Raw genomic sequence first — 27872 nt, forward strand, 5'->3', positions numbered from 1 at the left:
ACTGAGAACCCTCTCTCTTCCCCGGGGCTGGTCAGGGCCTTCAGGGTGTGACGTCAGATCCACTGGGCAGTGGAAGACCTGTGGCTAGGAACAGAGGTGGGGCCAGGACAGGGAGGTGCCAAGGGGGGCTGTGGATGCCTCTGCCTGGGGAGATCCCTGGGGAACACATGCAGCTCTGACAAGTTTGTTGCCCTCCTGCCCTTCCTGCTCACTGTCCCCTGCATTGTCTCCATTCAGCAATCATTCCCTTGCTGAGGCCCTGTTCCATGCCAGGAACTCAGCTATAGGCTGGGGACCAGGCAATAAAAGCAGAATAGTTTCCAGGAACCCTACAGTCGTTCCTGAGGAGCAGAGTTCTAAGGCAATAAACCGATCGTTGTTCTTCAAGGTACAGAGCCTGTATTAAGGGAGATGAGAGGACTTTGCTGGTGGTGCAGTGGTTAAGAATCTGCCTGGGGCCTTCCCTGGTGGTGCAGTGGTTAAGAATCTGCCTGCTGGGCTTCCCTGGTGGCGCAGTGGTTGAGAGTCCGCCTGCCGATGCAGGGGACGCAGGTTCGTGCCCCGGTCCAGGAAGATCCCACATGCCACGGAGTGGCTAGGCCCGTGAGCCATGGCCACTGAGCCTGCGCGTCCGGAGCCTGTGCTCCGCAACGGGAGAGGCCACAGCAGTGAGAGGCCCGCGTACCACAAAAAAAAAAAAAAGAATCCGCCTGCTGATGCAGGGGACACAGGTTCAAGCCCTGGTCCGGGAAGATCCCACATGCTGCGGAGCAACTATGCCGGTGCACCACAACTACTGAGCCTGCACTCTAGAGCCCGCGAGACACAGCTACTGAAGCCCGAGCGCCTAGAGCCCAAGGTCCGCAACCAGAGAAGCCACCGCAATGAGAAGCCTGCGCGCGGCAACGAAGACTAGCCCCCGCTAGCCGCAACTAGAGAAAGCCCGCATGTAGCAATGAAGACCCAACGCAGGCAAAAATAAATAAATAAATAATTTAAAAATAATTTTTTTAAAGGGAGATGAGATTTGGGGCCCAGGACTAGGAGACTTGAATGAGATCACTGCCATTGGGGTATGATAAAGTACCTCCACCTTCGCTCCTCTCATCCCTTACACAGGTGGCCAGATGTTGCTGGGAACTGGGAGTCAGATCAATTTAAGGAAGAACTTTCTAACTCAGAGCTGTCCAAAGATAAAATGAGTGGTGTTGAGGGGTGGCGAGCGCCCAGCCACTGGGATTGTTGGAGAAGAGGCTGGATAGCTACCTGGTGGGATTAACAAGGTCCCTTCCAGACCTAGTAGTCCATGAATCCACAGGGGTCTGGTCCGCTGGCAGTGGCAATTCTGGATGAACTAGTCTGCTCTGCTCTGACCTGTCATGAAGATAATGAGGAGGCCTGATCAAGGAAAGGGTGATGGGAAAGAGCCTGGTGATGAGGGAGTTGGGGACTAAGGGGAGGAGCGGGAGGGGAGGGGTATATACAGCTGCCATAACAAAGTACCACAAACTGGGTGGTTTTAAACAACAGAAATTTAATCTCACAGTCTGGAGACTAAAAGTCCAAAATCAAAATGTCAGCAGGGTTGGTTCCTTCTGAGATGTCGAAAGGAGAGTCTTCTCCAAGCTTCTGCCAGCTTTGGGTAGCCCCAGGTGGTCCTTAGCTTGTAGATGCATCACTCCAGTCCCCTGTCTTCACATGGCCTTCTGCTTATAAGGACACCAGTTATATTGGGTTAGAGGCCTACCCTACTCCAGTACAACCTCATATTAATTTGACAAATTAGATCTGCAATGACTCTATTTCCAAATAAGTTTACATTCTAAGGTATTGGAAGTTAGGACTTCAATATAACTTAGGGGGACATAATTCAACCCGTAACAGGAGGCAACTTGCTTAATTCCTGAGCCCTCCACTTTTCCCACCAGTACAACGCCAGTGGTGGCACTGCATGGAGAGAGGCTGGGTGTCTGGAGTGGACACCACCCCCTCTGTTGACCTGAGCTTGACTTTAGATACAGCCTAGCCCCCAGAGTGTTCCCAGGACTTCAAACTCCTGCCCTTCCCTAGAACCCACTTCTCCTCACAACAGTCACAGCACCCACCACTGGGAAACACGTGTATCCTGGCACCTTAGAGCCTCAAGGTCTCTTCTCTCTCATCAAGGTTCTCCCGGCTATCTTTCATTCGCACCCAGGCAGAGATAACATGCGGAGAGTGTGTGCTGGAGGGTTTTGTTTTTTTTCTCTTTTGGGACTCATCTTACAAAGACCTAGACAGTCCCCTAGGCTTTTGGCCTGTTTCACCCAGTGTTGGACAGCTGGTTACACTAAGTGTGTCCCCAAGATCTGGGGGGAGAAAGATTATAAGCTACAATTCTAGGAACTTCTGCCAGTGATACCTTCCATGAGATTACCAACACAGAGGCAGAATGTGGTAAAATGGGGAAACATCAGACTAGAAGCAGAAGTCTGAACTTCTATGACCACACACTACGGATGGGCCGTGTGACAGTGGTGGTCCCGTCACTTCTCCTCTCCTTCAGCTTTTCCAATGGTAAAAATAAGTTAGACTATTTTAATGCTGATGTTCTATGATTTCATAAAAGTCAGTATTCTATGATCTCACAATAGGTCTCTAAGGACCATTCCAATGCTGATATTTCATGATTTTATAATGGATAGTTAAGCTTTTTATGCTGGTTAAATGGAAGGAAAGAGGAGACATACTTCATTTCTCTGAAAGTCAGTTAATATCTTTGGCGAATGATGTCACCTTTGAGCTTCAATTTTCAGATCTATAAAATACAGAAATAACAATATGAACCTCATGAAATGGTGGGAGCGAGGGTGCTTGGAGAGATGTACAGCTCGGTACAGACTCCAGCCGGAAACCTCTCGGAACGTTTCCTCACCCAGAGGCCCAGCCAAGGCAGGAGAGAGCTCACCGAGAGGGACGGGAAGGGGCGGGGCGAAGAGGTGGACATGGTTCCCGCCCCGCCCCCGCCCCTCCCCAGATATCGCGAGAGGGCGGGCCCGCTTGGGTTAGGCGTCGGCGTCGCTCCGGCGTTAGGCCGGCTTCTCTCCGCGAGCCGCGGATGAAGTGTGGGTAGCCTAGGGTGCTGTAAGGGCCGCCCGGCGCGCTAAGGACCGCTAGCCACGCGGCGTCGGCTGGACGCCAGAGCGTCCGAGTCGTTGTGTCGTGACAACGACTCTGGTGGCTGTCTCAGCGACAGCAGGTGCGGCCGCTTCAGCCCCAGGCGGGCTTGGCGGCTGACTGGCGAGTCTCTGCTCACGCCCAGCCCTTTCCTTCCTGTACCCGGCGCCAAGCAGCGACGCTGAGCCGACCGCCGGAGCGACGGGCAATGGCGGCCTCGACGGCCTCGCACCGGCCCATCAAGGGGATCCTGAAGAACAAGAGCGCTGCGACTTCGTCTGTGGTGGCATCGGCCGAACAGCCCGGCAGGAGTGTCGACGAAGAGCTGAGGTAAGAGCCGCGAGGGACGGCCATCGTCGCCCGGGTCGGCCTGGCCAACCCCTTCTTCCCCGCCTGGGCGGCCTCGCCCTCCCCACCCCCCGGCACTGTTGCCGACCCCCAGCCCGACCCCGGACACCGAGCGCGGCGGGCGGGCGGGCGGGGCGGCTGCGTAGATGCGGCCCTTGTGCCGCTCGGGTCTCCCTCCGCCGGCCAGGCTGAGGGGTGGAGTGATTATAAAGAAGACAGGAGCTATGACGTTTGTTATGTGGGTTTTAAGTATATACGCATATATAATAATTTGAAAACATACACCATGATCTTTGAGCTTCTGGAAATTGGGAATATTAAAGAATCAAATTGAAGTTAAAGCTTCACCTGTTAAGCATTTATTATTTCTTCACTTCGTATCGGAGTGTCTTAAATTCAATGAGTAAAGTGTATTTTCTTGGCTTGGGAGCCCTTTAAGATCTACTCGCAAGCTAATAAGAGACTCCTCCGAAAAAGAGAGAATTTCTCCATTTTTCTAATTGCCCTTCTGCCATAGTCGTTCCTTTTTAGGTGAACATTACCACAAGAATCATGCCACATTCACTCTCTTGGGTCCTGGTTTGTCATTATCTCTGCATTAAAAGAAACCGAAAATTTCCCAGTCTGATCTATATTTAATGGAAAGCTACTTATTGCTAATTATTTTTGCATCTGCAACGAGAGTTTGAGCGCTTTCTAGTCTTTGTTCCTCTTGAAAGACATATGTAAGCTCAGAACAGTTCAGAAAGTACCAACTTAAAATGATCCCGTGATAATTTAGTTGCTTTTGCATACTCACAAATACATATGTGAAAAGATGTTGACCCATAGCATTGTGTGTGATAGTAAATAATTGGGAACAACCCAAGGTCCCTTAAGAAGGACTGGTGAAATATTAATTATGGTACATTAGTATAATGGGAAAACAGACCAGCCTTTAAAAAGAATGAAATAGATGTTAATGTGCAGAGAAAGATATCCAAGGTGCAGTCCTCAATGGGGAAAAAAAAAGCTGCAAAACCGTATATATAGTGTAAAATACAACACTGGGTTAGAAGTCCTCGGGGGCTTGGGTGTTCTAAGATACTAAACACATAAGGACTCTACATTCTGGAAGTAAGGCCTAAGAAAAGTTGTTGAAATCTGTGAAGTCATAAAGCTAAAATGAGGATGTTCCCGAAAACTTTGAATATTGGAACTAGGGCACACCTGTTCAAAAGGATCATTTTAGGGCTATAAAAGGAACTACAGTTTGGTGATGGTAAATTTATGGGGATTTGTGTTACCTAGAGGAAAACATTAAGTAGGATCACAGCTCAGAATCATGGCCTTTGGGGGTTGGAAAGGACCTTAATTTGTCTAGCACCTCTCCTACTCCCACTCTCTTTTGGATGCTTGACTCTCTTACGTTCTCCAACATGCAATTTTCAAACCTCTATTTGGGGTAAGCCGCTTCATATGGGAAGGGGGGGGTGTTGTAATGGGATTAAGAAAATAATCTTACCAGAGCATAGCTATAACAGAAAGACCAAGATAGTCTTAATAACAAAACAAACTATGGAAGGCTTTTATATGATTTCAGGGTGTTCAGCAGCAAGAATGTGGTTCTCACTAGCATTTAAGTTATTTACCTATTCTCCAGTGTGAGCTTCTTTTTGTTTGGCTACCAAGTAGCTTATTACTTTCTTCTGTCTTTTGCTGCTGCTTCTGTTTATTCTCAACTTTGGTCTGCTGTAATTTCTGGTGGCCCCACTCTGTGTGTTGGCCTCTTTATGTAATTGACGGGGGTTTACCTCCAGGTCCTTCTGCCTGGAAAGCCACTATACTAGACTGTCTCACCTACATAGGGCTGCTCCTTCTCTAGGAGCTGCTAACAGGGCAGATTGACTTAAAGGGGGCCTTTTGCAAGGCAGTTGACTTTGACTTATGTAAATTAGGAGGTTATAGTCCTGTCTTCAAAGGCAGTTACCAAGCCCTAATTCATTGAGGTTTATGATGTTTAGCTCTAAGTAGTAAAAGGGGATGGGTTTTTTCATGGTAAGTGTTATTTGACTGGAAGGGAAATAAACTAATTCTATTCGTAATACAGTACACATTATTATTTATGGCACAGCTCATGCAAACAATATTAGTGACTTTATGAGAGCCTCTTTGAACAGAAACAATGAAAGTATAGGTGAACACATTTGAAACAAACTTTTTATAATGTTTAAGTACAACCAGTATTTTCCCTTTCATGTATAAAGGACCGAAATAGCTCTTTCAAGTACAATGCACTTAAAATTCAGAAACTAAAAAGTACGGTGTAATGGTCTAACTTCAAATGTTGGAGCCAGAGTATTAGTAAAATAATCTCATATTAATGTGAAAATGACCGGGGATTTAAGTCAGTTCTCACTGTTCTCAGTAGTGACACTCTATAAAGTCACCACAAACACTGAGTTAGTTAATACTGAACTGTTACTCCTAGGGGGAATACAGACTTAGGTTCCTGTAAGCCTCTGGTCACAACATTTTCATCAACCAATCAGTCCATAACCTTTTAAAATTTCTGTTTCTGTTTAAAGACACCTAATTTTATACATATTGTTGATTCATCAACATTGAACACATGGCCAATAGCACTATATATAACTCATGCCTGAATGAAGTTTATCTAACACATACTTTCTCCATAAGACACATAACAATCATCTTGGGCTTAGGAGCACTGGACAGCACTTAAGCACAATCTTTGGGAGCCATTTTGAATGGCTAATTCACCAGAAAAGCAAAAAACATGGTACTAAATAGATAAAAAGGACACATTTACAGTAAGAGAGCTGAAGCAAGGTTTAGTCTCAGCTGGGAACATGTGCATCAGACAACTCAAATTTTTCCCTGCTTTATGCATGTCAGAGAGACAGAAATCTCAGGTATTGATTTTGGAGTTACAGATAAATTTTGGCAAGTAGTCAGATTTGCAAATACAGAATCCACGAATAACTTTCATTGGTGCCATTATCATGTGAAGTACAGTGGTAGTTTCCCTTTTCTGCACAAACCACTCCCTACCCCAACGCCATCAGGTTGTGAGAGGGTATAATTTAACAGAACATTTTATTTAACATAAAGAGATGTTACTAAGGGATTTTTTTTTAAGTCATGAGTTGTGCTATTCCACTGGTCTCTAAACTTTTTGATTGTGCATCATTTTAGTAGGAAAAACTTGAAATATGTTTCAAATATGTTTGTTTATGATTTATATACATATACTACTACCATTAGATAATATCTCAAGATTCAATATATACTTAAAGTGAGGTTTATATACTGCCGTATTTCAAGTAGTCTTTAGGATTTTTTTATATACAGTTCTTGTCCAACCTTTTTGTTTTTTTAATGTCCCAGTGGTGTTATCTTCTTATTCTCTGTACTTTGCATTGGTACTGTTATCTTCAGTGGTTTCTTCAGGTACCATTTGTCAGGTACCACTTTTTGAGGGTTAGTTCAATTAAAACTGGATATAGTCTGTAAATCCACATAATTAGGCATAGATAATATCAGTATATTGCAGCACCCTGCTCAACTAATTAGAACACCACTGTCATCACTGTGATTGTGGAATTCCCATTCTTTCTGGATGCTTTGAATATAGTGAACAACCTGTGAAGGTCAGACATAACAGATCTAGTGAGTAAGTACGTGTGTTTCATCAAAAACAAGACACCATTGATTCTAAGATGTACCATGATTTTAGGTAGCACCAAGAAAGAAAAAAATACTGCCAATTTTAAGATGCCATCCATTTTAAGACATATTCTGTTTTCAGAAATATTGAAGTGAGAAAAATGTTCACTTGGAATTGTTGAAAATATTGTGTTACTAAAGCCTATCTTATTAGAAGTGTTAAAGGTTAGTGATTAATATGGGGCCAGATTGCCTGGGTTCAGATCCTCTTTGCTACTTATTAGCTCTGTGACTTACAGTGCGTTATTCATTATATCCCTGCCTAGTTTAATTATTAAATGAGTTACTAAATGTAAAGTGTTTAACCCCGTACCTCACGCTCAAATGTTGGTCTTATTCTATTAGAAATACAGAAATCTAATTTTCCCCACTTTTGGGGTTGTTGTACACAGTATGCTTTGGATTCACTGTGTTCAATTCAAATTCTGTAGTAGTCTTAGGTAATGTAGGCAAATTCTGCTTGGAAAAATTGTGCTTAAATTAATTTCCTTTAATATAATTTTATATAAGCATGCTTCAGCTTTGTCTTTTTCTGCCTATAAAGGGATATGGAATACGGTCAAAGGCCCACTGAGTAAAGTTTTCCAAAAGTGACCTTTTATTTACTAATTGCTTTTATTTTTAAGTCTTAGTTTAATTGTTCAAGCTTCAAAGGCTTGTACTTTGTCAACCTACAGAAGTTGAATCTTCATTTAAGAAAGAACCATTTCTTGAAATGTGGGGTTAAAGTTTAACACATTGAAGCAAAATCCTGCTTCCCACTCCAAACTCAGCTAAAACTGTAAAAACGAGAAGGTCACAAGCAACAAGAAGTATGAGTAGGTCTTTGAGATGGCATCATATGAGCTAGCAAAGTGAAAGTGAGAATTGGTGACTTTTTCTGGTGCAGATTTAGGCTGCCGGAAAACCAATCACCCAAGAGGGAGGAGGGAGCTGAAACTAGCAGGTGCTTTCACCCTCACAGCAGATCTTCAGTGTAAGTGGTACTGTGCCTATTTTTTGTAAGTGGAGATGATGGCCCAAAGAAGGTCACACGAACAGTTTGTGGTAGTATTGGGAATAAACCAAGTCCACTCCTTGGGTTTTGTTACTCAACTGATGTTAATTCTACCAGAATTTAAGAGATGCTAATTTCCATATCCAGTGTCCTCTGCAGACAGTTTCTTCGACTTCATTACTTTCCTCCTAAGAATTTCCAGCATTCTTTGGAGTCTGTTGTTTTATGCCCTTACTGAAAGTTCATGGTTTTGCAAGATAATATCTCCTCTGGATCTTGACAGTTGTAAGGTTCTTTTCCTCTTAGTATTGTGGTGAAGATGTGGAGTGAAGCTTTGGATATATAAAACTTTAATTCTGTTTATAGTAGATAGTAAACTAAATGGCAAGCGAATGGGAAAAATTTAGGTTATATGTAATGTGGTTCTATATAATATAGCTTAAATCTTATATATATCTTGGAGTTATATATAATGTGGTTTAAACCTTCTCATAAATTTGAATGAGTTCTTTACATTTATGTAGATACAAAGAACTCACTCAATGAGAATGTTTCCAGTAAATAGGCAAAGGATGTAAACAATTCACACAAGGAAAGTAAAATAAGCATTTTTTCATATGATTTATTAGGTAATGAGCAGAGAAACATAAAACAGCATTTAAATATCAATTTATACCTCTCAGGTGGCAAAAACACACACAGATACCCAATCCTGGCAAAGTTTTGGCAGTTATTTGGGGACATTACAAATAGTCCTCTTTTTAAAAAAAAAAAAAGCTATATGGCAACATGGAGTGAACTACAAAGCTCTTGATAAATTTAACCCAGATATGCTTGTCCTAGCAAATTATCCTGAAAAGTCATTGAATACAATATGCACAAATGTTCATTTCTGCTTTACTTTAAGTAGGAAGACACTGGATTCAATCTAAATATCTAATATTAGGTAAATAGTTTGTTATTGAATATTATGCATGTAATATTAAAAAGGTAAAGACTAGAAAATACAAGCAGCTTATGATAAAATACATATACTGATATAGAAGCTATTTTTATATATACTATATGTATACTGTTTTGTCTATATTTTTATATATACTAATAGCTTGGGTATTTTTTCGTATATGTTAGAGTGGAAAGAATATACAGAAATCAAAATTGTTAGTGGGTTAAGGTACTAGGATTGTGATTTTTAAATTTTATCCTTAATTTCAAGAAAACATCATTTCTTCTTATATCCTACAATTCAGTTCTTTTTCTTCTATCATTGTCTCACAGAACAGATTTGCAGGGTGTTTGGGGGTACCTCTGTAACTTCAGAGGGCCATCTTCATTCTTCTAATGATGATAAATTGTCATTTTAATTCAATATTGTTAGCATCACTTAGGAAGTAGCTTGTTTTACTTTGAGATTAGGACACACCTAACAAAGTCATTTTGTATGTGTTTATTTATTTATTTTTTTTTTTTTGTGCGGTGAGCGGGCCTCTCACTGTTGTGGCCTCTCCCGCTGTGGAGCACAGGCTCCGGATGCGCAGGCCCAGCGGCCATGGCTCACGGGCCTAGCCGCTCCGCGGCATGTGGGATCTTCCCGGACCGGGGCACGAACCCGTGTCCCCTGCATCGGCAGGCAGACTCTCAACCACTGCGCCACCAGGGAAGCCCCTGTATGTGTTTATTTTTTAAATATTTTATTGTAATTTAATACACATACAGAAAAGTGTATTAGATGTAATTTTAAAGCTTAAGGAATAATTATAAAGCAAACACCCCTGTCAAGAAGAAGAATGTTTCCATCACCTCAGAAATGTCTCCTGTCTGGGACTTCCCTGGTGGCCCAGTGGGTGGGACTCCACGCTCCCAATGCAGGGGGCCCGGGTTCGATCCCTGGTTGGGAACTAGATCCCTCATGCATGACGCAACTAAGATCCGGTGCAGCCAAAATAAATAATAAATAAATAAATATTTTAAAAAAAAACAAAGAAAAGAAATGTCTCCTGTCCTTTCCAATCACAGTCTCCTCCCCTGTAATATAATCACTATCCTGACTTTTACGGTAATTCCCTAAGTATACATCCCTATACATTTTAGTTTTTGCGTGCTCTTGAACTTTATATAAATAGATATGTGCTAGTTATCTTTTACAATATCTTTAATAGGGAATCTTAATTGGACTGTATTAATACAGGTTTTATGAAACGTTTACCTGTGCTTTTGTGTTTCTGACTCGGACTTAACTCTGGCTTATCATTTCAGAGGCCTTGTCTATCAGGAGGGAACATTGAGTTACCATATAATGGGTCTCCCTTTGTCTATTAATTGAATTGCTTTCTTTACAAAATTAATCTAATTCTCTTAAAATTTGTATATGTCTTTAATTATCCTTCTGATCAGAAGCTTCTTGCTCATTTCTGCTGTCTAAAATCTTTAAAGTGTATCTCTCTTCACTGTGAGTTTCCTTATGTAGAATATGACCATGAGAAGACCTAAATCATTTGCTTTCTAAATTTACAGAAATTTGTAGATAATAGAGCTATTTAGCAAAATACAAATCTGAAACTGTAGATTTAGTCAAATAGAAAACTGACTGCTTTTTAGAAAAACTCATTCTGTAGCAGATCATAAATATTTCAAAATCATTTAAATTTTGCCTCATGTGGGACAGTGGGAGAAGGCATTCATACATAAGCAATTTAAACATTTTTTTCAGAATGCCTTATCGCAAGCCATTCTCACAGTGCTAAGTGAGATATGGTTTCCAGACTTGTAACAAAACTTTAGATTTAAAAATTCCATTTTTTATAATTTCCATGTAGAGTAAATACAGCCCAAGAGAGAATGTTTGTTGGACTTGCCTATAGTAACAGGACTAATGAAGGGTAGGTGGAACTTGAACCTTAAACATCTATCTCACAGTTGTATGTTACTGTTGTTGTTTTTTGCCACAAGACCAACTATTACTCTGATGGTCAGAAACTAGGCATCTAAAGAAATCAATACTATTTTAAAGCAACATCTATATACACAGTCTAGTTCAATCAAGTGTTATATACATACACACACTAGCAACATTTAAGTTTGATTAGTTGAAAATTCAGGTGAGTACCTTGCTGAATGAATAAAAAAGCAGTTTTTTGAAGAAGAAATGTTACTTCTGTGCTTTAAAAATAAATGACCCATTAATTTTTAGCTTCTTATAAACTTAAGATTTTGATTTTTTCATAGTGAAGAAACTTCTGTTTGGTGGGGGGCGGGAATGGGAGTTGTAGTGGCAGTCACCTGTGGAGTATATCTAGGCCAACATTTGCCTCTTGATAAAACTAAGCATAAGTAGGCTTAAAAGGAAGTTGTAGTTAATAGCATTTAGTCTGCAATTGAATATTATTCAGCCTTAAAAAGGAAGAAAATTTTGACACATGCCACAACATGGATGGAACCATACAGACATTAAGTGAGATAAGCCATCCACAAAGGACAAATACAGTATCAGTCCACTTATAAGAGGTACCTCGAGTGGTCTTAGAGACAGAAAATGGAATGGTTGTTGTGGCGGGGGTGAGGGGTAGTGTTCAGTGGGTACAGAGTTTCAGCTGGGGAAGATGAAAAAGTTCTAGAGATGGATGATGGTGATGGTTACACAATAATGTGAATGTACTTAATGTCACAGAACTATTCACTTAAAAATGGTTAAAATGGGGCTTCCCTGGTGGCGCAGTGGTTGAGAGTCCGCCTGCCGATGCAGGGGACACGGGTTCGTGCCCCAGTCCGGGAAGATCCCACATGCCGCGGAACAGCCGGACCCGTGAGCCATGGCTGCTGAGCCTGCGCGTCCGGAGCCTGTGCTCCGCAACGGGAGAGGCAACAACAGTGAGAGGCCCGCGAATAGCAAAAAAAAAAAAAAATGGTTAAAATGGTGAATTTTATGTTATGTATATTCTACCACAATAAAAATATGAAGGAAAAAAGTGATTAGCCTTAAATGAGGACACTGTGGGCCCTTTATGGTAGAAAGCAGAAGAGCATAAAGTCAGGCTCAACTGCCACGAGTGGGCACATGTAATTTTTAAGGTGACTCAAAACATGGAGAAGAGAATATAATATTAAAATTTTAAAACTGTCTTTCTTCAAGAGCAGTTCAAGATCCAGGTATTGGTAGATTTAGGAAAATTGAAAATATCTGCAGTAAAACCTCACCAATGTTGAGCAAATATGGAAAGGATGATTTGAATCTGTGTAAAATCTACATTGATTTTTTTTAAGGTAGTTTTATTTTTAAGTATATAACCAAGTCACAAATTGTATATGTAACAGATTGTTGGCTGGCACAGAGGTTGTTGATGTCCTTTTTAATGAGTAGATAAGGATTTGTAATTAAGGCATTTAATTATTGAGCACCTTAGTAGTTGTACAAATATTTTGTTGAATGTACACTAATGGATGTTCATAAAGCATTTACAAAGCATTTCTAGTTTTCTTAAGTAGATTTATTCCAGGTGATCTGAAACCATTTATCAGCAAATCGTTATATTTCTAAATTTTAAAAAAAACAACTGAGGTATAATTTTATGTGCAATCTAAATCTTTATTAATGGTATCTGAATTTAATGAGGTTTTCTCTGTAGTTTTATGTTATGATTATTTTGATTGTTATAGATACTGCTAAAAAAAATTAGGCCAAGGAAAATATTCTTGTTGTGTTTTTTATCAAACTATTAAAAATATATCGTAGATCCAAAATCCTTAACTACTGAGATCAGGCAATGTGTAAATTCCAGCTTTTGCTGTTACTCTATAGGCCAGATGAAGATTAAACATGTCATAATGTAATCGTTTTTTGAATGTCTGGTGAAGAATCTGTTTACCCCTCCATATCCACAGGTTCTGCATCCTCAAATTCAACCAATCATGGATCAAACATATTCTGGAAAAAAAATTTCCAGAAAGTTTCAGAAACCAAACTTGAATTTGCCATGTGCCAGCAACTATTTGCATTGTATTATATTGTATTTACAACTATTTGCATAGCATTTACATTGTATTAGGCATTATAAGTAATCTAGTAATGGTCTAAAGTATACAGGAGGATGTGCAGAGATTATATACAAATATTACGCCATGTTATAGAAGAGATTTGAGCATCCTTGGATTTTGGTATCTGTGTCAGTCCTGGAACCAATCCCCTGAGGATACCAAGGGACAACTGTAATGTGTTTTTAATATGTGGGCACTAAGTATTCTGTAAAATATTTACTGACACTTTATTGTAGTTACTTATGGCTTTTACCCAAGTCAGTTTCTGTTCCAAGAAAGTAGATGTAAAAATAGAAGTTAGCAGTCAAATAGAAATTGCAATGTGGGATTTGGATGTTCGTGAATTTTAGATGTGTACATTTTGTATCTTTCACTACATTGAGGAAAATTTTTTTTCTTATTATTGTAGTAAAAAGTCCCAGAAGTGGGATGAAATGAACATCCTGGCGACATATCATCCAGCAGACAAAGACTATGGTTTAATGAAAATAGATGAACCTAGCACTCCTTACCATAGGTAATGTTTTGTACACAGCATTCCTTTTTTGACTTGTTTCCATTTTGCATTTGACATGAGCTTCTGGATAACAGATGATTTGAATCTTTGTCTGTTTTTTTATATTTGTTACTGGAACACTAATTAATAACTCAACTGCATATTTTTGTGTAATAGTAAAAGTAATATGGAACTTTATGGAATCCATTTTTTACATTATAATTATAGTAGTAAATGTTTATTCATTGCACCTCAGTGGTCCCTAGCTGCTAATGATATATACAAAGTGACTTTTGCCTTCCTTAAAGTCATCTATTTGTAAAGGAAGATGAGAGCTGGGCTTGTTTGCTTCCTAAGTAGGTGTCAGGGGCTTATTCATTCTCTTTGCAGAAAGGGATAACTTCACAGATGGTAACTCTTCTTTAATCCATGCAAAGACAAGTGGACATTACTACTGTTTCATGTCCTTATTTTTGAACTTACATGATATTGTAGTTCATATAATTGCATTGTAATTGTTAGTTTTGAGTCTTCCAGACTCAAATGACTCATTATCATTTTTTTAATGAGTTGTAAAATGATAGTGTATGGCTGTAGTTAGTATGAAGACAAAAATAAGGCACCAATAAACATAATGAAATTCTAAATAAGTTAGAAATACCTAATTCAGATCATGCCTAGATTGTATTGAAGAAAATAAAGATTTTCAGGACTGAAATATTTTGTATTTGTCACTGAAGTAAAACAATATAAATCCAGAAGTTACTATTAAAATAGAGTTAAAGAAATTCTGTTTTAAATCAATGGATGAAACTTTGGAAGATAAGTTGAGATAACTTGATAATAGCAAAAACAGTAAAAACAAGAATTAACATGATTGTGACAAGGGGAGAAAAATAATGAAATAGGAGGTACAGATACTGAAACTCAGTACTAATAAAGCTTGAGGGAAGAAGTAGACATATCATTTATGAAAGTGATCCTTATTTTTCTCCTAATTACAGGTATATACTTTAAAACGTAAACTAAAACTTCTGTTGTACCAGAAGCCAAAGTCAATGCTTTCTTCCTTTTCAATAAAGGTAGTAGACATCCCTTATCTGTGTTGGTTGGAGATAACTATCCTAAAAAAATTAAGATCAAACATTCAAAAATAAATAGCTGTAGCCATTATTTTAAAACTGTTTATATTTAAATAATAAAGATAACCATTTTTCGCAATTATGTGGGGAGCAAATATTTCATTAGAGAGTAGATTGCGTAAGCTAAATAGCTTTTAAACGTCCTGAATTAGGTCTTAGGATCTAATTTTGTTATTTTACCTAACCTGTGTTTGCATAGATCATTTGTGTCTTATCTTCAGGTTGATGTACAAATACATATTCTAAAGCTGGATAGGGTTCTTTTGCATTATTTTTTCCCTGCCACTGGATGGACTAACTGAAGTTTTTTTTTTTTCCCCCTCCAGATGATTCGCGTTTTCAGTATTTATTTTTATAGTTGCAGTGGGGTTTTTTTTGCATGTTTTTTCTTTTTTTTAAATTATTTGAAGGCTTTTCTTGATTGGTGCTATACTTTTAAATATTTGCATCAAATAGAAACAGTGTAAAATTAAACTTCAAAGATGACAACAGAGCCATAAATACACTGATACTTTTAGTCAATAGAATTATGTTTCTCTACCTTGTTTTCCTGCTTGAAAAATTATAGTTCAGGTATTAATTTATAATGTGCTTATCATCCTAGTATGGTAGGTGATGATGAAGATGCACTGAGTGATTCAGAAACCACTGAAGTCCTGACCCCAGATATCTTAGCTAGGAAGTAAGTATTGATGACTATAAAGCATTTTTCTCATGCTGTTTTTAATTCTGCAGAGTTAAAGGCATTTTACTTTACTTGTACAAGTGTAAATAAAAAGCATGTGCTAAATAAATAAGTTTATCTGGTTTTTTCATAGCAACTTACATAGTCTTATTTCTAGGTTAAAATCAAGGTATGTAGATTGAGAACCAGAAGCTGGTACACAGATTCCCTGTGTCAGTTCCCTGAATGGAGGTTTTTCTGTTTTTGCTTTTTAATATCCTGTCACCTGGGTTTTAAAGATAGAAGTGAGAAAGGCAAAATAAGTTGAATTCCTGAAAAAAAGCTCTATTTGCTGTTCATGGGTTTGTCAACTTCCACTCTTCTTGTTTATTGGTTTCTATATACAGTCCCACTCTCTTGCTTTTTATGTTCCTCATCAGGTTATAGCTAGCATATTAATGATCTTTAGATGTTTTTATGAGACTAAAAAGTAGAGTGAGACACTCAACTAATATAAGACTATCACAGTATTGATTTCTTTTTAAATGATTGTTGTATAGATTAACTGCTGCTGCTGAAAGCTCAGAGCCAAAGTGTCGAGTTCGTGAACAAGAAAGCAGTGAAGATGAGGATAGTGACCTCTCACCTGAAGAACGAGGTAGTTTCTTTCTTTTACTGCTTTTAGCATTGCTAATAATTTTTGCTAAGATAAATACATTATATAGAAGACTGTCAAATGGTTTTCCTTTTTAGGAAGTGGATGGTGGGAGATTAAGGAGCAACATTTTTATAATTCAGATTCTACTTGTGTGGGTTTACTGTATGACAGCTCCACACCCCCCCCATTTCAAGAAAATATTACTGTCTGTAAAGGGATTAACATGTGTTCCTTTCTTTGTACTTTTTGTTCCTTTCTTTGTACCAAGCATCTATACCAGGTAGATGCTCAGTAAATATTTATTAAATTAATACATTTAGGGTCATTGAGTGTTTGGATGATCTTAAAGTGGATAGCAGTAAGAGCTAATTTCTCAATTGCTTGTGCTTTTTCTGTATTAAGGCAGTGGTGAAGCTTACCAAATGAATCAAGATGGTCAGACTTGGAATAAAGATTTTTGTTAGGTCCCATTGAACAGAAAGAACAGAAGTGTCACAGGAAAGGAGATAAAGATAGCCCTCTCAACAAGGATGAAAGAGGCTCTTTTAGCCCACACAGTACATACACAGTTAAGGCATTGCTACCTATTCATTGTTCCTGTTTTTACAAGTAATAGTTCTTATCTGTGGAGGTAAGGAAAGATGGAAAATATTTCACTTTGTTGCTTTTTGTAATTTTGAAGGATGTGAATGTATAATCACAGGAACTGAAAATTGCTTATATAGTTTATTTTCAATTATTTTTTAATAATTTATTTATTTTTAATTTAATTTATTTATCTGACTGCGTTGGGTCTTCATTGCTGCACGTGGGCTTTCTCTAGTTGCGGCGAGTGGGGGCTACTCTTCGTTGCGATGCGCGGGCTTCTCATTATAGTGGCTTCTCATTGCGGAGCACGGGCTCTAGGCACGCGGGCTTCAGCAGTTGTGGCTCACGGGCTCAGTAGTTGTGGCTCACGGGCTCGAGAGCGCAGGCTCAGTAGTTGTGGTGCACGGGCTTAGTTGCTTCGCGGCATGTGGGATCTTCCCAGACCAGAGATTGAACCCGTGTCCCCTGCATTGGCAGGCGGATTCTTAACCACTGCACTACCAGGGAAGTCCCTTCAATTATTTTTAAAAGGGAAGACCAAGCCTATGTATGTAGGAAAAAAGATGCAAGAAAAACACACACCCTCACAAAAAAGAAAAAAGAAATCGAGTAGTTTGTTTACTTGAAGGCTTGAAATGCAGAAACTACCTGTACTGTAAAGAAGTTTAGAAACTTTAGAACTACGATTCTGAATATTTGCTAGTTAACTGTCAGGATCTTTGTCGTGTGTAGCTGTAAAGGTACAATTTGCTATTCCCTCCTATCATCTTTAGAATGTAGTGTATTGAACAAAACTATGATAGTTTGAGTACTATACAAGAAAGAAATATAACATATAGCATAATCTCAAATTGTATTATATTATCTATCCTCAGTGACTTCCTGATTTATTTTCCCAAAATATACCCCAAAGGCCTTTGAAACGGTTTCAGATAGAAATTGTTCCTAGAGTTTGTTGATTCCTTATTCTCTGAAAACGTGATCTATTGAGAACAGGGAATTTTTTATTAACCTCTATGGTCAGTTTCATTAAGGGATTTTCCCTCAAATTGTAGTTCCAGGAGTTAGCCAGCAGGGGGAACCATTTCACTAGTTACAGTTTCACAAGTTCAAGTTCCCAGTAGTAAGAGTTACTGATACAGGTGTTTATTGCTTTTAAATAAATTACATGTCTGAACATCCTTGTTTATTAAAGAAATTCTTAGAAAATTTTATTTTGGGGACTTCCCTGGTGGCGCAGTGGTTGAGAGTCCGCCTGCCGGTGCAGGGGACACGGGTTTGTGCCCTGGTCCGGGAAGATCCCACATGCCGCGGAGCGGCTAGGCCCGTGAGCCATGGTTGCTGAGCCTGCGAGTCCGGAGCCTGTGCTCCGCAACAGGAGATGCCGCAACAGGAGAGGCCACAACAGTGAGAGGCCCGCATACCGCAAAAAAAAAAAAAAAGGGGAAAAGAAAAAGAAAATTTTATCGTGTAACTAGTAACATAACAATTAAAATATTGGCTGTGGTGTCAGATAGATCTAAGTTTGTACTCTAGGTATGTCACTTACCTAATTTGCCTAATTTCTCTGACCCTCAGTTTCCTCATTTCTAAATGGGGGGGCTATAAAAATATTTGGAGTCATTTTTGAGTATTAAATGAGATAAAGAATTTAAGACACTTAGCACTGATTCTGGCATATTGTAAGTACTCAGTAAATATTAACTTTTAATAACTTAAAATAATCGGTATATTCTCCATTATATTATTTTTTAAAATAGCCAAAGAAAGTATAAAAAGGATAATTTACTTGTCAAGTTCACATGGATAGTTGATTATTATTAGAGCTGGGCCTGAAACCTGAAAATTTTTGTACTCTTTGGCATTATGTTGCTCTGCCATACAAAGATTATAAGTAAAATTAATATTCAAAGAAGGTTGAGACCACTTATGTTAGCTTTCTACAAAATAAATACATAAATTATATAATAAATTTTGAGTATTGCAAAACTAAAATATATAACAAGCAAAACTGAGTTTAATATCTCTTAGAATTAAAAAGAAATCATCTTCTTAGACTATTAGTATAATTGACAAAAGAAAAATACCATAAGATCAACTCTTAGGAATAAGAAACTACAAATTAAAACAGCGTCATGGTGCCTTTCTTTCCTTTCAGATCAACAAAAATTAAAAAGAATGACAATATCCCTTTTGGTGTGAATGTGGAGAAATAAGTTATTCATATACAATTGGTGGGTGTGAAAAATGGTTTGGCTTTTCTGGACGGTGATATGGCAACATATGAGCCAAAAGCTTTAAAAGAAAATGACACCCTTTGCTCTAGCAATTCAGTTTCCCAGGCTTTATTTCAATGTTTCTCAAACATTTTTTACCAAGTGCCACTCAGTATACATGTAAACATAAAATTATAAAAATTAAAATTTCACAAAACATTACTTAACCTTTACTATATGTGATATGTTCTATCCAGTTTATTCTGTTTTGTTTCATTTTTTTAAAATGCTGGTTATAACTTACTAAAGGATTATAAGGCACAGTTTAAAAAAACACTAACTAGGGCTTCCCTGGTGGCGCAGTGGTTGAGAGTCTGCCTGCCAATGCAGGGAACACGGGTTCGTGCCTGGGTCTGGGAAGATCCCACATGCCGCGGAGCGGCTGGCCCCGTGAACCATGGCCGCTGAGCCTGCGCGTCCGGAGCCTGTGCTCCGCAACAGGAGAGGCCACAACAGTGAGAGGCCCACGTACCGCAAAAAAAACACAAAAAAAACGAAAAAAAAACACTAACTAATGTTGAGAAAATAATAGAACAGATGCACAAGTATGTAAGTTGAACCTTGAACAACATGGGTTTGAACTGTGCAGGTCCACTTATACTAAATACCTACTACACTACTACACAGTCTGCGGTTGGTTGAATCCACAGATGCGGAACTGTGAACATGAAGGGCGAACTGTAAAGTTATATGTGGATTTCAACTGTGAGGAGAGTAGGCACTCCTAATCCCCACGTTGTTCAAGGGTCAACTGTATATTACATCATAAAAAACAATGAAAATACAAAGGGGGAAATCAGAAACCTTTGACCAAGTTAGGGGATTAAATTATAACTCACTACTTTATAACCTTTTAAAAATTATGTAGATCTGCTATGTACGTGGCAGAATTTTACTCTATCTTCATATACTTTATTGTCTAAACTCTGGATTATTTTAAGAGTGAAAGGGTCACTAATACAGCTCCATCAGACAATAGGCATAAACTGAGACTTCCTGGGACGTTGTCATTCTAACTATACAGTAAGTGAGAAAACAGCATATACATACAACAAGGTATGATTCATTTTTATAAAAAATACATTTTTAGAAAAAAGTCGAGTTATAAAATATGATAATTTCTGAGTGTGGAGACTGAGTGATTTTTAAGTTTCTAGCTTTTTTTTAAACTTTGTAAGTTCTTTTAAGTTGCATGAAAAAGAACATGTGTTACTTTGTACTGAGAAAAAGTCTTACCTTTTTAGTAAATGTATCTGGTATTGGAGGCAATTAGAATCATTTTTTGTTGTTTTTTAATCTTGGCCTTTACATCATATGAAACTCATCACTAAAAATTTAGTCATGAGGATTTGGTCTTTTATTGATTTTTTAAAAAATTTTTACTTTCTTCTACAATATGGTACTCAAAGAGTAAAACAAATCACAAAAGTAACTTAGAGAAGGAGAAAGATGGCTGGCAAGATCTTGGTAGTTTGCAACAAATGTTTATGGGATGATGATATGGATGTTGATCTCGGAACTTTCCTTCTCCCAACCCAAATAGAGGCTGAAAAGTGACTGATCAGTAGTGACAACTGTAAATGCCAGTGTTTAGAACATAAATAAGTATAGATAATAAAAACTTAAAGGGAGGGACTTCCCTGGCGGTCCAGTGGTTAAGACTCCGCGCTTCCACTGCAGGGGATGTGGGTTCGATAGAGGGAATTAGGGGACATAGAGAAAGTACTTTGAATAGCCTTATTCTGAGAGATTTCTCTTATGCCTTTTTGGCATTAAAATATTTTTATGAATACCATAATAAACCTATGGTGAATGAGTTTTAATGCTCTTGACAAAATAAACAGTTGGCAATTTTATGTCGACTCCTTTTTTGTTTTTCAATTTACTGGTCTAAGAAATTCTAAAATCTTATAATATTTCTTAAAGTTGATCTTTAAAGTGCTATATATTGATAAAATATGGTCAGTTGTGTTGATTTACAGCTATTTTTGTTTCTGTGGTGAAGACTATAAATAAAGAATAGTCTAGAATCACTTTACTGTTCCTAATAACACATTTTTCTTAAAATTACTCTGGGAATGAGGTTATGTTTTTAGGCCAGCAATGTTTGGTTTTTTTTCCTCTCCCCGTCCCTTCTTCCCTCCCTCCCTCCCTCTTTAGAGCCAGCAATGTTTTAAATCATGGCAATTTCTTAATGGATAATAAGAATTTTTTAAAGGAATTTTTTCTGGATTATAAAAATAGAAAACTTGAAAACATTAAAATTACCCCATAGTTCCTTGACCCAGAATTAACGGTTGTTAATTGCCGAGTCTTTATTTTGTGTGTGTGTGCACATGTGCATGCACGCAGGCTTTGTACATAGTATGTATATGGTATTATAGTTTTCCTTTTTTCCCATTCATCTCTATCTGGAGAATTTTCCTATATCTTTAAATTTCCTTCACAAATATAACTACTAATGGCTCTTACTCTTAGTCTCCCATTAAGATGTACTTGAAGCATCTAAGGCAAAGGTTGGTAAACTTTTTCTATAAACGGCCAGACAGTAAATATTTTAGGTTTTGAGGGCCATATGGTCTCTATTGCAACTACTCAACTCTGCCATTGAGTACAAAAGCAGTTTTAAGCATTACAAAAGCAAATGAGTGTGACTGTGTTCCATAACACTTTACTTACCAAATAGACACAGGCTGTAGTTTGCCAGTCTTTGAGCTAAAGACGCCTACTTTTTTGTATCTTGTAGAAAAAAAGCGACAGTTTGAAATGAAAAGGAAGCTTCACTACAATGAAGGACTGAATATTAAATTAGCTAGACAATTAATTTCAAAAGACCTACGTGATGAGGAGGAGGATGAAGAAATGTCAGAGACTGCAGCTGGAGAAAGCATGAATACAGAAGAATCAAATCAAGGTTAGGTGTTTTGAAAATATCACTGAGACACTTGTGGTCCTTTGTACCTAAATAATATACTTTATTTTGCTCGCAACTTTGAAGAACGTCAGAAAATTTTTCTAAAATTCACTTTTTATGCCAAAAGTTTAGAAAATTTCAACCCCTGTTGGTCAGTTTCAAAATAATGTTTTTATGCTCAGAGTTGATTTAAGCCCATATGTTATGTTATATGTCTTATGTTGTTTGGTCTACTTGGCTTTAAGCAATGATGTTTGTCTTCATATTAAGCTATACTTTGTTTTTAATGGTTCAGATCATATTTTGTCTGTCGTAACAATGTCAATTAAGGTTTAAACTTTTTAAAGAAACATGTTTTTAACATGGAAGATTTGTTTTAACATCCCTTCAGGCATAAAGTATGTCATGTCTTTCCAGTGTTGATTCTTTTGACTGTTGGGTCAACAAATTATTTGGCTGATTTTTGTTTGTTTTAAGTCTCAGACAGGCAGCCACTGCAGCCTACCAACTCTCGATCAGTCATAGAAAATTGATTTTATTTATTTATTTTTCATAAACTGTTATTCTGGCATTCAACAAAGGTGAATCTTCTATACCATTAATGCAGATTTTGTGCCCATCTACCTACTCTTTGTGCTGCAAACTGGTGCTTTTGAGTGGAGATGTAACTTACTTTTTTTTTTTTTTTAACATCTTTATTGGGGTATAATTGCTTTACAATGGTGTGTTAGTTTCTGCTTTATAACAAAGTGAATCAGTTATACATATACATATGTTCCCATATCTCTTCCCTCTTGCATCTCCCTCCCTCCCACCCTCCCTAGTAACTTACTTTTATATGTTGTGCCTTGGATGATTAAGTCTTAGGAAAGTAAATAATTATTATATTATTGTTTTGGTGAGCATATATGAAATATAAGTGATTCTATGGTAGAACCTGATGACTGTGCTCATTATAATAGCAGGATGACAATATTTTTTTGTTATTCCATGTTATGCTTTTGCGTTTCAGTTTGTTTCATACAGCATTTTCTTTCCATTTTATTCACCATAGTCTGTTTAACTTGAACAAACTTTATCTTGAGTAATTATTGTTGTATGTCTCTCTCTTCTCTCTCTTTAAATTTATTATCCATTTTTAGGTGACCTATCTCCTAGTTGGTCTTTGTTTCCCTGTTACCTATATCTTGGTGATTTCTTTTTATGTATTCAATGCAGATGTTTCTGGGTTATAACTTTTCATCAGTTTCTTCTCAGACTTTCAGTATCTATTTGTAGCGACTCTAACAAAGCATTGGGAATACCCTTCATTTGCCAATGGAAATTTGTACCAGCACCACTATGCCAAATATTAAAGGGATTTGTTTTTTAAGCCACAGCTTTTGAAAAATAAATCTGACCTTTTGTCTGTCTCTGCTTCTAAAACATTGGATTTCACAGATTTAACACATAAATACATTTTTTTAATTTAAGTGTAATAGATGATTAAAATTTGTATTAACGCCGATTTTTCTTCAGTGGAGATGAAGTACTCCTTACCTAGGAGTATATACTGTTTCGCTTCAATAACGTCCACAAAGATAGAAAAGACTACATAATAAGGCATAGAGAAGAAAGTTCATTATTTATTTTCTGTTCTTGGGCCCTTAAAAAAGTTTTACCAGCTTTTAAAATCTCCAAGGATCTATGGCACCCATTACTTTTTTATCATTTTCCTTCTTTTCCCCCTCTTCTACACTCCTGCCCATTCCCAGCTGTTTTATTACTGTTTTTATAAAAAGAAATGTGGCATGTTTAGACTCTCAGGAAATTTTTTTATCATTTTTATATCATAAACACAAATCTTTTATAGTTCTGGATATTTGAGTTGTAATAAACTCTTAGCTATCCACCTGTGATTTAGTCACAAAAGTGTTCAACCTGAAACCTATTTGTCCTGTCACTTAAATAGATACACCTGTTCTGCTCTTTATATTATTTACGGGGTATACAGATTCTTTCATATCATACTGATCAGTCTGCATGAAATACATCTTGTTTTTTAGATCTTTCTATTTGTTTATCATACGTAGCAGTGGAAGGAAACTTTAGCTCAGGTAGTTCCAAGTTTGGCAATACTCAACAAACAAATTATGTTGCTGTTTTTTCTTTTATCATTGCAGGATCTACTACATGTGACCAACTGCAAAACAAATCACAGAGCTCATAGAAGGGATTCGTTCAGCACAGTAATTGTCAGATACAAACCGTTACTATAACATACTGCTTCTTGTTCTCTACAATTCATGACTTAAGTACCAAAATGTGTACCAGTTATTCTATATTGCCAAGAATTAAATAACTTTAGAGACTAAATAGACTGAAAATGCCTAATTGATACATATATTCTTGTGCCTAGTACTTCACCACAAATACAGCATAATGTCATCAGTCCAAAACTACATTACTTTTGTAAGAACACTGGTTAATTTGTATAAGATATATAGCTTTTTATGCTTTAGAAGTTAATATCTTTTGGGGAGGGAGAAGGGATCTAATTTATTTTCTTCACTTCTAGATGTGATAGCTCTTATAAAAATTAGGTTTTTTTAAAATCAAAATCCAATTGGAACAACAGATCATACAGGCTGATAAATATTCAGTCTGAAAAGTATTTTAACATGCATCTTCAACTTGTCTGTTTAATTGAAAAGAATTATAAGAGTTACTGTTGCATTTTCTGGTATACTACCTTTAAAATTCCTGTTGAGTTTCTTTTATGTTTACAAGGAAAGGATTAAACTTTTTCTCATCAAAATTAGCTTTTTCCACAAATAAATTATCAGGTTAAACTTGCACTAACGTCTGCTCTGACTTTTTTTTTGTACTCTCGATGGGCAGACTTCAGATCAGTTTTTTAAATAAATATAATTCTAATATAGTCTCAGCATTCCCTTTATCTACTTGTCTTAACTTCCTACCTTTGTTTCTTACTCCTTTCCACGCATATGCACAGAATCCTTTACCTTTATAAAGGATCATAAAGATTGTCGTGACATTAGGAACTTTTCCTTTTCTCACATATTCTGTCATTTGCTGCAACAATGAAAATCTTATTTTGACTATCAATGCCTATTAGTTCTTCTAATACATGGAGAAAATAGATTGAATAGCAGCAGTACTATAGACAGGAAATACAATTCAACTGCAGAATTTCTACACCTCTGTGATTTACAGCTTGCTAATTAAAGTGCTATTATTAGTTTATTGTTTGACTTAATTAGACCTTAGAAAACAACTAACTGAGGCTTTGGGGGGTTTTTTTTGCATGATGAGAGAATTGTGTGTAACCAGTGATATGATGATAGTTCCTGAATGTATAGACAGAAGTAAATCTGAACACTTTTTAAATTTAAAAACCTTAAATAGTTCCTGCTTTAAGGGAATATCATAATGTATACTATGACAAATGTACTTTATTCTTCTAACACAGTAAGATTTGGACTTCTTCCCTGAAATGAAGTGCAGTTCCTGTGTATCTTAGTTTAGTGATGGTTTCATTTCTAGTCAATTATTTGTATCTTAATTTTTTGTTAGTACCAAAGGAATCCATTATATGAACAGACTTTTAAAATAATTTCTGTATACTGTATGTATGTATGAATTGGCTTTTATTGAACAGCTTTTCTTCCACTTGCAAGTTTATAGAAATATCAATATGTCAAAATAAATAAGAAGTGGGAGAATTCTTTGCTGTTAGAAGAATGTTTTTATTAATTTGAATGTCTTTTTTTTTAATGGAATCCAATCAGTACTTTTGAACTGCAGGTATAGTGTTCTAACTAAAACATATTAGCTAGTAATACTACTGATTTATAAACAATGTTTATCTCTACTTTCTGAATTTAGAATGTTGAGGTATTCTTACCTGTTTAAACCTGTTTGGGGGTATTTAAGCTTATACATATGTGTGTACATATGTTCATGCGCACAGACCTCTGTTTTTGGTTTTCTCATTTCGAGTCCTTAGAAAGTATCCATATGCTCTTTATTTGTAGAAATAGCTGCTATACAGTGAAGAAAAGGTAAGACCTTTAACAACTGATCCTTTTGGTGTTTTCTACAAACTATTTCTTGAAACTTAAATCACAGGCAAACTTGCATTTCTGGTTTCAGGAAGTAGATAGTTATGTAAGAGGAATAAGACATGGCAAATAGCATGCCCAGTAGGATTTTAGGTAGTCAAATGTGACTGAGTAAAACTGTTCATCGTCATGAATTCCTAATTGACACAGTATTGAACTATACAAAAAATGGACCTTCATGACTCAAGTTAGATTTTCCTTTGGAGAAAGTTATCTGTCAGTGTTCAGTTCTAGCCAAAGTAGATTTTACTTTCAATTTTTTAATCAATATCTCTTCTCTGCTTAACTCCTCTGATGTCATCTTTTCTGTTTATTTTTCAGTCTGAAATTCAGCAATGATGCTCTTTAAAATCTGAGACATATAATGGTATAAATGGATTGTTAAAAATAACTTTAAATTGAAGATTAAAGCAAAGTGCCATTTTTCCCTAGACTTCCGTTTTGTTTACATTTTTTCCTCTTAAATTAGTACACCGAACATATTGTAATAAAATACAGTATATGACGATTGTGTGTGGATTTTATTTTCTTGTTACCCAGCTATTGTGTTCCATTGGCTAAATGTTCTGGATACCAGGAGAGGGTCTTGAACTACACTGTGACAGAATAGTTTGTTTAGTTGCCCAGCATTGTGCTAGGTGTCCAATATATAATCCTCAAAACAACCACGCAGAACAGGTATCTTCTCAGCACTTTATAAGTGAGGAAAATGCTCTTGGCCAAATTCTTCAGTCTCAATGTCTCATACATGCCAGTTGACAGGATTCAAATCCAGATGTAACTAAATTTCATACTCTTTATCCATGCCATTTTAGATGTAGAAATTCCCTCATTTTTGCAGTTGTACCTTACAAGTAAACTTTATTTGGATTATTGATACACATCGTGTGCTTTAGGAGTAACATTTTTCAGGTGTTTAGTTTGAGTTTTTGTTTTTTACTTTAATCTGAAGAAATTTGGAAATTTTGTTTGAGGTTTATATACCATTGAGGAAAAATCTCAAAAGTACAATTATACAGTGGCTGGAGATGTCTAAATTCATGTGATTTGGTTTGCATTCCACAAGTTTGTCTCTGAACAGAATGTTTCAAACTCAAAAAATGATTTTTTTTCATAGACTCCGTGTTACAAAGTAAGTACCAAGCTAGCCTGTCAAATTAACATATACCTAAGCCAGCATTTCCCAGTGTGTTCCGTGAAACCCTCAATCCCACATGTTCCATGAAAAGGATTCCATGAGCAAATGTGCTTTGCACATGCTATATGCTTTATTCCCCTACCTCCCAGAGATTTATAATAATGCACATCATCATATTAAAGAGTCTGAGACATCCTACTTAAGGAACTGTTCAAAACTTGGTTTAACCTAGTATTTATCAAATGTTTCACAACCACTCCCAACCCCCTTTTCCCTCAAGTAGAATTCCAAATAGGAGTAGGGAAATAGTCTGGGATTTCTAATATATGAAAGTTGAACTTCCTCCTAAAAGAAAAGAACAGTTTACCATTGAAAGAGGGAAGACACGGTAGCAATAACTGCACATTGCAGATTGTATATAATTTGCCAGATATAAGACTTTAATTTTTGGTAACTTATGCAAGAAACTGTAAAATACACATCTGGGACAGATGAGGGTGTGGTTGATGTGTTTGGTTATAAGCTGCTGTGGTTTAGTATTGATACAACTATTGCTCAAAGACTTGCTGCTCTAAGCAAATTTCCAAAATGCCTTGTCCTCCCCATCAGCT

General features: G+C 37.2%; 1 protein-coding gene and 1 pseudogene across 3 annotated transcripts; both read left to right on the forward strand.

Moving 5' to 3' along the window:
- Positions 1-3058: 3058 nt before the first annotated feature.
- Positions 3059-26631, forward strand: PPP1R2 (protein phosphatase 1 regulatory inhibitor subunit 2). Of its 3 annotated transcripts, none has more exons than XM_027108287.1 (6): positions 3059-3486; positions 13671-13778; positions 15504-15581; positions 16124-16221; positions 21832-21999; positions 24162-26631. In XM_027108287.1, exons 1-6 carry the CDS (start codon positions 3365-3367, stop codon positions 24206-24208), a joined length of 621 nt encoding a protein of 206 aa, XP_026964088.1. In that variant the 5' UTR covers positions 3059-3364; the 3' UTR covers positions 24209-26631. The 3 variants fall into 3 exon arrangements, with proteins under 3 accessions (XP_026964088.1, XP_026964083.1, XP_026964094.1); XM_027108282.1 differs by having other exon boundaries at positions 3119-3486; positions 16124-16224; XM_027108293.1 differs by having other exon boundaries at positions 3119-3486; positions 16124-16224; positions 26445-26631.
- Positions 16711-16827, forward strand: LOC113623997 (uncharacterized; annotated as a pseudogene).
- Positions 26632-27872: the final 1241 nt, after the last annotated feature.

This window comes from Aethalodelphis obliquidens, unplaced genomic scaffold, assembly GCF_003676395.1.
Source record: "Aethalodelphis obliquidens isolate GAN/ISIS:26980383/991018 unplaced genomic scaffold, ASM367639v1 scaffold1, whole genome shotgun sequence".
Taxonomy (NCBI): domain Eukaryota; kingdom Metazoa; phylum Chordata; class Mammalia; order Artiodactyla; family Delphinidae; genus Aethalodelphis; species Aethalodelphis obliquidens.

What these genes read in the sequence shown, in the direction of transcription:
- PPP1R2 (XM_027108282.1), top strand. Translation starts at nt 3,365, where the DNA reads ATGGCGGCCTCGACGGCCTCGCACCGGCCCATCAAGGGGATCCTGAAG. An exon ending in AGTGTCGACGAAGAGCTGAG is followed by an intron (nt 3,487 to 13,670) that starts GTAAGAGCCGCG and finishes TTATTATTGTAG; the next exon opens with TAAAAAGTCCCAGAAGTGGG. An exon ending in CTCACCTGAAGAACGAGGTA is followed by an intron (nt 16,225 to 21,831) that starts GTTTCTTTCTTT and finishes TGTATCTTGTAG; the next exon opens with AAAAAAAGCGACAGTTTGAA.